At 45.6% G+C, this 12,277-nt stretch overlaps 1 protein-coding gene across 2 annotated transcripts in view; it reads right to left on the bottom strand.

The window, feature by feature from the left end:
* The window catches only part of SZT2 (SZT2 subunit of KICSTOR complex), a 355,341-nt gene that overhangs the window by 56,325 nt on the left and 286,739 nt on the right, over positions 1–12,277 (bottom strand). Inside the window, exons 63-67 of one of the 2 annotated variants that reach the window (XM_082264795.1) lie at positions 9,877–10,079; positions 4,015–4,093; positions 3,719–3,799; positions 3,560–3,634; positions 767–826 (exon numbers count right to left, since the gene is read on the bottom strand). In XM_082264795.1, coding sequence (XP_082120921.1) covers positions 767–826; positions 3,560–3,634; positions 3,719–3,799; positions 4,015–4,093; positions 9,877–10,079 — 498 coding nt within the window. The remainder of the gene's footprint in view (positions 1–766; positions 827–3,559; positions 3,635–3,718; positions 3,800–4,014; positions 4,094–9,876; positions 10,080–12,277) is intronic. The other variant, XM_082264796.1, reaches the window with a different exon arrangement.

Genomic DNA, 12,277 nt, shown 5'->3' with positions numbered 1-12,277 from the left:
CAAAATCTTATGTGTGCAGCAGAAACCACCATCACCAATACACAACAGCGTTGGGGAGGGGAAGTTGGGATATTTTTGCCAAAACTGAACCATGTGCAAAGCTGTCACCAGATTGCATGCCAAAGACAACGACGATTCTATTCTCCTGACCCTTTTCACCAAGCAGGGGGGACAAATCTCGTTCTAATCATCTCACCGCTGGCCAACTGTGACAATGTCGAAGATTTTTCCCGTCACCAACACCTGAACACAATGCGCTAAAGCCCAGCACCAACACGAGAAGCTTACACCCCAAATGAGGCCTATCGGTTCAGCTCAGCCTTGGTATTACCACCCGATCGTCACCTCCAGATGGAAGTTTAATTCATTGCAGTGCTGATGCAGAGAATCTGGTTTTCGTTTTCTGAAAATCATCTGACATTCCCCACTGAGCCATAAACAGAATGGGTAATGTGACATTGCAGGAAAGGATCACAGATAGCGACAGGGCTGACGCGCTCATGAAAAGAGACAGGAGAACAGAAGTGACGGCGTGCCATCAGACGCGCTGCCAGGGATTATGAGAGCCACTGACACATATTTAGAGAATTACAAAGTGTGAGAAGAGGAAGGGAAAGGACAATTGTTCAGCATCAACACAGAGGCACCAAACACAGGTTATTGTTCCATGACAAACAAGGACAGGAGGCGGGACACCAGGAGTGCGGATAGCGCCAAGTGCGGGAGGGCCCGAGAGCAGGGGAGGGTAGGGAGAGACGGGACATACCGCAGACTCGGAGGCACTTTCAGGGGTATTCCTGCAATGGGTTCGCATGGAGAGGGCACCCTGATAAGAAAGGACATGACACTTGTACACAACAGGAAGAGAACGCACAGACAAGATGGCTGCTTAACCCACACGGACAGATCCCATACATAGCTCAGGCAGACACTGGACTCTCAGCGGTAAGGAACGATGGAGCAGCTGTCTTGTAAAATATCACACAAAATTTGGTTATTACAAATTATTTTTCATTTCTGCGGTGGAAGCTTTACGGACTATGAGGACAGTCTGCCAGTCCATACACATATACAGGCTTTCTCAATACAGCAAAAGGCAATATGCAAAGTTTAAGGGACCTATAATAATTCCTTTACCTATATCTGAATGCTATATACTAAAATATGGTTGCTATTGGTGACTGTGATTTACATGTTGTCATTATACTTTGAATTTTACTTTACTGAATAACACAAAAAGACCATCTAGCATCATAAAAGCAGGGGAAAGAAATCAGGAATGAACATAAATATTCCATTTTCAGAGTAAAGCAGTAAATACTATGTCTGTAAGCAATGGGAATACAGCCTATCCATTCACTAGAGAGCGGTGACATCACTGAGAATGCAGCCTATCCATTCACTAGAGAGCGGTGACATCACTGAGAATGCAGCCTATCCATTCACTAGACAGAGTTGACATCACTGAGAATGCAGCCTATCCATTCACTAGAGACCGGTGACATCACTGAGAATGCAGCCTATCCATTCCCTAGAGACCGGTGACATCACTGAGCATGCAGCCCATCCATTCACTAGAGACCGGTGACATCACTGAGAATGCAGCCCATCTATTCACTAAAGTCCGGTGACATCACTGAGAATGCAGCCTATCCATTCACTAAAGACCGGTGACATCACTGAGAATGAAGCCTATCCATTCACTAGAGACCGGTGACATCACTGAGAATGCAGCCTTTCCATTCACTAGAGAGCGGTGACATCACTGAGAATGCAGCCTATCCATTCACTAGACAGAGTTGACATGACTGAGAATGCAGCCTATCCATTCACTAGAGACCGGTGACATCACTGAGAATGCAGCCTTTCCATTCACTAGAGACCAGTGACATCACTGAGAATGCAGCCTATCCATTCACTAGAGACCAGTGAAATCACTGAGAATGCAGCCTATCCATTCACTAGAGAGCGGTGACATCACTGAGAATGCAGCCTATCCATTCACTAGACAGAGTTGACATCACTGAGAATGCAGCCTATCCATTCACTAGAGAGCGGTGACATCACTGAGAATGCAGCCTATCCATTCACTAGAGACCGGTGACATCACTGAGAATGCAGCCTATCCATTCCCTAGAGACCGGTGACATCACTGAGCATGCAGCCCATCCATTCACTAGAGACCGGTGACATCACTGAGAATGCAGCCCATCTATTCACTAAAGTCCGGTGACATCACTGAGAATGAAGCCTATCCATTCACTAGAGACCAGTGAAATCACTGAGAATGCAGCCTATCCATTCACTAGAGACCGGTGACATCTCAGAGAATGCAGCCTATCCATTCACTAGAGACCAGTGACATCACTGAGAATGCAGCCTATCCATTCACTAGAGACCGGTGACATCACTGAGAATGCAGCCTATCCATTCACTAGAGACCGGTGACATCACTGAGAATGCAGCCTATCCATTCACTAGAGACCGGTGACATCACTGAGAATGCAGCCTATCCATTCACTAGAGACCAGTGAAATCACTGAGAATGCAGCCTATCCATTCACTAGAGACCGGTGACATCTCAGAGAATGCAGCCTATCCATTCACTAGAGACCGGTGACATCACTGAGAATGCAGCCTATCCATTCACTAGAGACCGGTGACATCACTGAGAATGCAGCCTATCCATTCACTAGAGACCGGTGACATCACTGAGAATGCAGCCTATCCATTCACTAGAGACCAGTGACATCACTGAGAATGCAGCCTATCCATTCACTAGAGACCGGTGACATCACTGTGAATGCAGCCTATCCATTCACTAGAGACTGGTGACATCACTGAGAATGCAGCCTATCCATTCACTAGAGACCAGTGACATCACTGAGAATGCAGCCAATCCATTCACTAGAGACCGGTGACATCACTGAGAATGCAGCCAATCCATTCACTAGAGACCGGTGACATCACTGAGAATGCAGCCTATCCATTAACTAGAGACCAGTGACATCACTGAGAATGCAGCCAATCCATTCACTAGAGAGCGGTGACATCACTGAGAATGCAGCCTATCCATGCACTAGAGACCAGTGACATCACTGAGAAGGCAACCTATCTATTCACTACAGACCAGTGACATCACTGAGAATGCAGCCTATCCATTCACTAGAGACCGGTGACATCACTGAGAATGCAGCCTATCCATTCACTAGAGACCGGTGACATCACTGAGAATGCAGCCTATCCATTCACTAGAGACCGGTGTAATCACTGAGAATGCAGCCTATCCATTCACTAGAGACCGGTGACATCATTAAGAATGCAGCCTATCCATTCACTAGAGACCGGTGACATCACTGAGAATGCAGCCTATTCATTCACTAAAGTCCGGTGACATCACTGAGAATGCAGCCTATCCATTCACTAGAGGCCTGTGACATCACTAAGGATTGTAGATAATTCACTAGGAGCAAGAGACATGACTTGTAAATTTGGTGCAGGAAGATTACGTCATACATATGGAGATTATATGCAATACAGACATGCGGTAGGTAGGTACCTGTGAGTTAACAGACTGGCCCATTGGTATGCGAGAACATTCCAGAGCATACTGCTTCACACAGAAATAGCATCCCTGTGGAAGAAAGATACAGATCAGAATCCTGAGGGCCAAAATCCGATCGTTTCTCACCATTACCTGTCCATTTGCCCTACCAACCTGAAAGGAGAGCTCCATTAGTACAATGCCTCCAGGCAGCGCCCTCTGCAGGTGATATGTAATAACTGTAGGAGTTGTGCTCTGCAAGACAAACAAATCATAGGTTTTATATCATTTAATGACTCTAAACGTTTGAAAATAAATGTTCTCCCTAAGATCAGGCAACCTGCATGTTCATGTTCTGCACTGGTAGTCTACATATCTTCTCATTGCAGGTTTCCCTCAAGTAGTTTTACATTTCTGCACAGGCCAGGATAATAATCTTTCTTCCTGAGGTCCCAGCAGTCAGGACTTACCTTAGGACTGCCCTCGCTCTTTGGTTTGGATGCTCTGTTCTCTGGAGCCAGTGAAGCCACCGCTCTTATCCGCGCTACGCTGTGGACACAAAGATTGCAACTTTATTCCTGCTTTTATGGCTATAAACGTTATTAAGAAGACTCTGTCCCCGCTCCTTGGATTTATTGAAGTGGATTGATTTAAGGGGACCTTTAGCTTTTTTATTTTTCCAATAGAAAAGTTAAATAAGAATTCCATGCTTGCTATATTTTAACATAGCTACACTGGTCCAGTTTGTGCCAATGTAACTTTGTATATACAATACCTAGCTGATGCCCTTAGAAGCAGGAATCCAGCATAGTAGGCACAGCTATTTCCACTTGCTTCCAGCAGGCCTAATGCATTGTGAATACAGAAGGTCAGCTGCTCAGCATGGGCACCAATCAGAGATTGCTTTGCATTTTCTGAATTAATGCAACGCGTTCTCTCGCTGGACAAGGTGGGGTGGGACGTCACTCTTCCCACCTCGTCCAATCTCAGAACGCTTAGCACTCATGCAAAGCATCATCTGAATGGTGCCCTTGCTGGATAGCCAACCTCCTGTTTAACCACTTACAGACTGCCCACCGTGTATTTACGCTGGTCCTTTGACGTTAAGATACCGGGGTTATGGCAGCAGTGAGCTGCCATAACCCGGTATTTTTTTAAACAGCGGGCGGTCCGCTTTAACATAAGGGTGGTCCCAGTGGCGGATTCACTGTGGGATTACTTTTATGGGCGGGGGGAGAGGTGCTACCCCCCCTCACCTCCCACCGCTTCCTGGTTGTTTTCGCCCGCTTACCAGAGCCATCGACAGCGGGGAAAACGATCCGCTCCGCTGTCCTCTTAGGCAGGAAGTCGAGTGAGAGCAAGATGGCCCCCACTCCCCTCTATGGTCTTGGAGGACCGTAGCGATGTCAAATGTCGCTTCCTAGCAACGGCCTTAAAGAGCCAATTTTATTTCATAGTAGATGTGAGATCTCTTTGACCTCAGATCTCACATTAAAGAGGACCTGTCATGCTTATTTCTATTGCAAAGGATGTAATAGGAATAAAGGGATCAAACATTTTTTTTTAAAAGGACAGTGTAAAAATAAAAATAAAACCTAAAATAAATAGGAAAAAAAAAATTAAAGTACCCCGTCCCCGTTAGCTCGCGTGCAGAAGCGAATGCATACGCAAGTCGCGCCCACATATGTAAACGGTGTTCAAATGTCACATGTGAGGTATCGCTGCAATCGTTCGAGCGAGAGCAATAATTCTAGCCCTAGACTTCCTCTGAAACTCTAAACTGGTAACATGTAAAACATTTTTAAAATGTTGCCTATGGGGATTTTTAAATACCAATGTTTGTCACCATTCCACGAGCATGCACAATTTTGAAGCATGACATGTTGAGTATCTATTTACTCGGCGTAACATTATCTTTCACATTATAGAAAATAATTGGGCTAACTTTACTGTTCTCTTATTTTTTAATTCGAAAAAGTGTATTTTTTCCCTAAAAATTGCGTTTGTAAGACCGCTGCGCAAATACGGTGTGATAAAAAATATTGCAACGATCTCCATTTTATTCTCTAGGGTCTCTGTTAAAAAAAATATATAATGTTTGGGGGTTACAAGTAATTTTCGATCAAAAAAAAAAAAAATAACTGATTTTAACTTGTAAACAACAAGGGTAGGAAAAAGGCCCAGTTCTAAAGTGGTTAAGGAATGCATTAGGCCAGCCGCTCAGCACAGGACTCGGAATCAAGTGAAGATTGCTGTAGTAGTGGTGGAGTAGAGGTGTAGTAGTGATGTCTATTACAGTGATTTCTAGCTTCCAGGTGTAGTATATACATTAGTGTTGCATTCATTCTTGTATCGGTGCTGATACTTGTACTCATTCCAAATGCTCCGATACTGAAACCGATACCTTTCTACAATTCCATTGCAACTTTTATTGACTTTTTGTTAAATGAAGTCGCAAGCCGCAGTGAAATCAGAGGTCCAAATTGTACTGATCTGCAGCTTTGAAATTGTGCTGAAGTAGCGTTCTTCTGCAGCTTTTCATTTCATATTTTTATTTTAATTTGAGAATTTCAGATTTTTTTTTCTGATTGTTGTAGCGCCACTATATCTAGGTTTATTTATTGGAGACACTGGGTTCACTAGATGTAAAAAGTTTCTTTTGAATTAAGGTGGCAGCAATCAATAACTTGGTAATTTTTGTTGATGTGCATCAGTTTTTGAGATGCAAGGTGAAAATTATTGAAATATGATTTTTTACACAGTAATTTCTTTTGGTTTGACAGTCAACGCTTCCTTTTTCCCACAGTGAACGAGAAAAAAGTATTTGTGTACATTCACTTCAAACCCTTCACACCGACCCTACACAAACACGTGGCCTGACAGGACTGGGCTAATTACCACGGGGCCACTTATTTGCATATCTCCCTTTGTGCTGGAAGCTCGCCGCTTGGCATGCTCCCAGAACAAGGACCAGGGTCTAGAGCCCTGCGCGGGCCTGTTTTCTTAAACCTGCACCTGCTGAATGTATGACCAGGACCGCCCGCACCCGCAACCTATGTGTTCCACACCCGCCCGCACCCACAATGTTTGTGTCCAATCCCGCCCGCACCCGCAATGTTTGTGTCCAATCCCGCCCACACCCACAATGTTTGTGTCCAATCCCGCCCGCACCCGCAATGTTTGTGTCCAATCCCGCCCGCACCCGCAATGTTTGTGTCCAATCCCGCCCGCACCCGCAATGTTTGTGTCCAATCCCGCCCGCACCCGCAATGTTTGTGTCCAATCCCGCCCGCACCCACAATGTTTGTGTCCACTCCCGCAAACTTTATCTCAGTGCTGGCCCTTATCTGCAGTCAAAGCCCTTCTCTTATAATGCTGTATAATGATGCTGAAAAGAGGTCTTAGAGTTAGAGGCTCATCATGCTCTCCCTGCAGCTATGGTTCCTCCTTCTCCTTCCCCAGCCAATAACCACATCATACAACGTTGCCTCATACAGTGCCAGACCAAACCATTACACACATGCTCTCCCCGCAGCTATGGTTCGTTCCTTCCCCAGCCAATAACCTCATAGAATGCCTGATACAGTGCCAGACCAAACCATTACACAGGAAAAGGAGGGGGGCAAAGAAGAAAAGTCTTCCCTGACCTCGCTCCGCCAGCTCTCGTTACTCTTCTCGGGGTATGGTACACTGACAGTCATGTACCATACCCCGAGAAGAATAACGAGAGCTGGCGGAGCGAGGTCAGGTAAGACTTTTCTTCTTTGCCCCCCTCCTTTTCCTGTGTAATGGTTTGGTCTGGCACTGTATCAGCGTTGGTTATTGGCTGCGCTGGGGAAGGAAGGAACCATAGCTGCGGGGAGAACATGCACAAGTACAGTGAGTCCTTACATCATAGAGTTCCCCCCAAAAGTTCCTGACCGCCCGCAGCAATGGGAAAACCGCCCACACCCGCGAGATTTGCGGCGGGTCCAGCGGGAACCCGCACCCAATGCAGCCCTCTACCAGGGTCTCACTGAGAGCCCCAGACCCCGGTTCAATGATCAGGCAGCGTAGCATTCGATTACGGGTCACCTGATCACTGTGATATCCTCTGATTAGCTATTACGGTGATCAGTCACAGTGAAGCCCGCCCCGTATCTTCTGTCTCTGTGAATGGAGGAGACAGATACATTATATCCTTCCCTATCTTTGCAGAGATAGAAAAAAAAAAAAGTATGAGTAGAAAAAAAAAAAAAAATTAAAATAGATTGTAAAGTTAGAAAGTGCATTCTATGCATTATGATAAAAAAAAACCTGTGTGCAAAAGCCTCCTAAAACGTACCCGAGCCCGTCTTTATCTAGCGAAGTTACAGGAGTGTCTAAGCTGCCTGGGGCTCCCCTCCCCACTGGCTGAGACAGCAGTGTGGAGCGATTGGCTCACACTGTTGTCAATCAAAATCATTCAGCCAATCAGGAGAGAGAGAGAGGGATAGACCGGTGTTCTAAAATTTTGTCGGACCCATGAAAATTTCGGACCTTGTCACTTCCGGTGACGCTACGTCACAACCCAGCTGGTGCGAGCCCAAGTGCGCATGCGAACAAGACATTTTCAAGGTCCGATGAAATTCTAAGACTTAGCGAACAGCTGATTGAGAGGAGGAGGGGCTGAGGTGGGACGCACACACCGCCGTGGGAAAATTGCTGTCACGGGCGAACCAAAGGTGCTGGAGACCCCAAAATTTTATCGTAGGTGGCCAAGACCCTTCCCTACGGCTGATAAAACCGGGCCTGGGGGTCACTGCTCCGCGCCCTTTCATCCCCGAGACCTCAAATTTTTATCAGCTGTAGGGGAGCGTCTTGGCTACCTGCGATACAATTTTGGGATCTCCACCTTTGGTTCGCCCGTGACAGCTCCACAAAGTGTCTGGGAAAACCAGAAACTCTACCCGGAGACACCCCGGATTTAACATTGGCATCTATGGGGAAAGTTGGTCCACTTTGGCACGTCACTGCTCCGAGCCCAAAGGCCCCGAGACCCCAAATTTTTTCCAGATGTACCCGAGGGTCTTGGCTACCTACTGTATTTTTTTCATGTCTGACGCGACCTATAATTCGGCCGTGACAGCTCTCCAAAGGAACCGTGACCAAACCGCGAGGTGACCAGGTTTAACATTGGAGTCTATGGCGGGGGAGGCCCGGTTCTTGGGGTCACTGCTCCACGGCCTTTCATACCAGAGACTCCAATTCCAGCCGTAGGGAAGGGTCTTGGCCACCCTACGATAAAATTTTGGGGTCTCCAGCACCTTTGGTTCGCCCGTGACAGCAATTTTCCCGCGGCGGTGTGTGCGTCCCACCTCAGCCCCTCCTCCTCTCAATCAGCTGTTCGCTAAGTCTTAGAATTTCATCGGACCTTGAAAATGTCTTGTGCGCATGCGCACCGGGGCTCGCACCAGCTGGGTTATGACGTAGCGTCACCGGAAGTGACGAGGTCTGGAATTTTCATGGGTCCGACAAAATTTTAGAACACCGGGTCGCAGCTCCATGTCTGGATGGACAAAGGGAGCAGTGACTCGGCTCGGCTTAAGTGCACTCAACAGGAGGGAGGGGCCAGGAGAGCCGAATAGGGACCCAAGAAGAGGAAAAAAAAAAATGATACTTTACAATCACTTTAAAGATAAAAAATATAAATAAATAGAAAAAAAATGTGAGTTAAAAAAAAAAACAATAATCATAATTAAAGATAAAAAAAAGTGTTTGGGTCAGGGTCAGTATTTTTTGGACAATTAGTATCAGTCAGTGTCAGTGTGTTTTAGGTAGGAAAATAAAAAACAAAACAAAATGCGCACTATTGTTTCTGGGCTGTACTATGTGTACATACAACAACTAACATACACATCACTGTGGTCTTTAGGAGCAGGAGAATTTATTTTGGGTTGTCCTTTGGTGGTAGGTTATGGTAGTAGCAATAAATAAACCGTTAAATTTAAAAATAAGTTTTTTTTTTTTTACTATTTTAGGCCAATTTTCCTTTGATAAAAAAAAAAAAGAGGAGATATCTATTATCAATTACCACCAACTAAAAGCCCAACTTTTCCTGAAAAAAAAAAAAAACGCAATATATTCCACCCGGATGCACAAAGTAGCTGTGATATGTACGGTTTTATTACCGCGTGTCAAAGTTGCAAAATTGGGCTTAGGCATTAAGATTTGTTTTATCCTTAGGCGTGAAGTGGTTAACCATATGCAAGGGCCGGTGACAGAGTCTCTTAAACCTTAAAATATTGTGTTTTAATTATTACTAATCAAATGACAAGAGCCCTCTTACCCCAATACACAAGACTGGCACTTACCTGCGGGCAGGAGAAGCAGGCCGTAGCTGGACAAGGATGAAGCCGGTACTCTGTAGGTACTGGATGTATTGCTGCATGAATGCTGTGCACAGTTCCTGGAGCCACGGCTCATCCCTCGCTTTGCTGGGAGGCATATCTGCAGAATCGCAACTGTGACTGCGGTCCCTGCCCGATGCTCCGGAATCATTGGATCTGTGCCGTTTCTGGGAAAATGCATTGTCATACATATTAAAATGTATCCTTCCGCTTCAACTTTGGTCCCAAAAGTGAATCACTCCCCTGAAGAATGCAAGACAGCCAAAGGGCCAGTGTCAGCCTAAGGGCCAGTGTCAGCCTAAGGGCCAGTGTCAGCCTAAGGGCCAGTGTCAGCCTAAGGGCCAGTGTCAGCCTAAGGGCCAGTGTCAGCCTAATGGCCAGTGTCAGCCTAAGGGCCAGTGTCAGCCTAAGGGCCAGTGTCAGCCTAAGGGCCAGTGTGGAATGTGACAAGTGTCCCCGTGTGGAGAAGAAAGCCGGCCAAAGTCCGTCCTGAAGCTAAGGAAGCACAGCGTGGAACGCAGCGTCGTCGGCAACCAGAATACAACGCGTTTCGGAGCATGCGATGTACCACATAGGGACATGCTTCCTTCTCAAGCAAAGCCAGCTCTTGGAGAGAACTGAGCAAGGCATGTACATAAAAATTAAAAACACTGGTAAATCTTAACAATGTTACACACATAAATACATAATAAATGATAAAAGATATATTCGATAGACATATGCGAACGATAATACCAAGAAATCATTACTTGATAGACATTTTATTGGGTAAATAAATAAAAATATAAAACTGGACCTTTGTGAAGGGAAGGGGGGAGGGGTTAGACCAGAGAGAGGAAGGGGAAAGTTATATGTAAATATATGTGGTGTTATGGGGCTAGGACCACCCCCAAATGGATAGGGATTACCTATTAATAACTAGACCGACTATTAATTATTGCTTCAAGGTAGGTAAATGCATATTAAAGCTAAGGCAACACCCATGACCGTATCCTACATAGATTCCATACATGTGGGGAGATGTGATGGTGTCCCAACGTGCATACAATTCTGGGGTACAAATGTGATGAACAACAGAGCAAAGGGGGGAAAAAGGACTATGTTATAGGATGGTATTGACCTCCAATTCCTCATTGAGGCCCCCAGGCGAGATGGCATCGAGGATGAATATCCAGAAAGTCTCCCGTTGCCAGAGCTGCTGGAATCACTCTGCCCCGGGGAGACCCCTGGGCATAGCTTCAATGAATCACACTCGCAGACCCTCTGTAGACCGATCATGGAAATCCTGAAAATGATGAGGTACACTATATTTACCCTTCCCCTCCTTGATAAAGCGGCGATGTTCGCCAAATCTTTTCCGAAGAGGGTGGATAGTGTGACCCATGTAAAAGAGGCTGCAGGGACAGGATAAATAATATATGACATGATCCGTAGAACAACAGAAAAAAATCATCAATGGTATAGGTATTACCCTTGACTGTAAAGTCTTTTTGATCAGGTTTGTCTATGATCGACAAAAAGACTTTACAGTCAAAGGTAATACCTATACCATTGATGATTTTTACCGTTGTTCTACGTATCATGTCATATATTGTTTATCCTGTCCCTGCGGCCTCTATTATGTGGGTCACACTATCCGCCCTCTTCGGATAAGAAGTGGACGAACATCGCTGCTTTATCAAGAAGGGGAAAGATAAACATAGAGTACCTCGTCATTTTCAGGAATTTCATGATCGGTCTACGATCTGCGAGTGTGAATCATTGAAGCTATGCCCAGGGGTCTCCCCGGGGGAAAGATTGTTTCCAGCGATCTACTGGATATTCATCTTCGACACCCTCTCACCTGGGGGCCTCAATGAGGAATTAGAGGTCAATACCATCTTATAACATAGTCCTTTTCCCCCCTTTGCTTTGTTGTTCATCACACTTGTACCCCAGGATTGTATGCACGTGGGGACACCATCTCATCTCCCCAAATGTATGGAATCGACATAGGATACGTACGATAGCATGAGTGTTGCCTTAGCTTTATTATGCATTTACTTCCTTTGAAGCAATAATTAACAGTTGGTCTAGTTATTTATAGGTAATCCCTATCCATTTGGGGGTGGTCCTAGCCACATAACACCACATTCATTTTTATATATTTACATATAACTTTCCCCTTCCCCTCTCTGGTCTAACCCCTCCCTGATTGATTCCAGTGGCTCTGCCAACGGGAGGCCTACTTCATCCTCGACACCCTCTCGCCTGGGGATCTCAATGAGGAATTGGATGTCAATACCATCCTATAACATGGTATTGACATCCAATTCCTTTTTCCCTCTTCCCCCTCCAGTTTTTTGCCCCTCTGCTCTGTTGTTCA

The sequence above is a fragment of the Pelophylax lessonae genome (genome assembly GCF_965119305.1).
Source record: "Pelophylax lessonae genome assembly, chromosome: 8".
Classification (NCBI taxonomy): Eukaryota; Metazoa; Chordata; class Amphibia; order Anura; family Ranidae; genus Pelophylax; species Pelophylax lessonae.
Note: the sequence above shows the minus strand (reverse complement) of the source record. Positions and strands in the feature narration are given on the sequence as shown.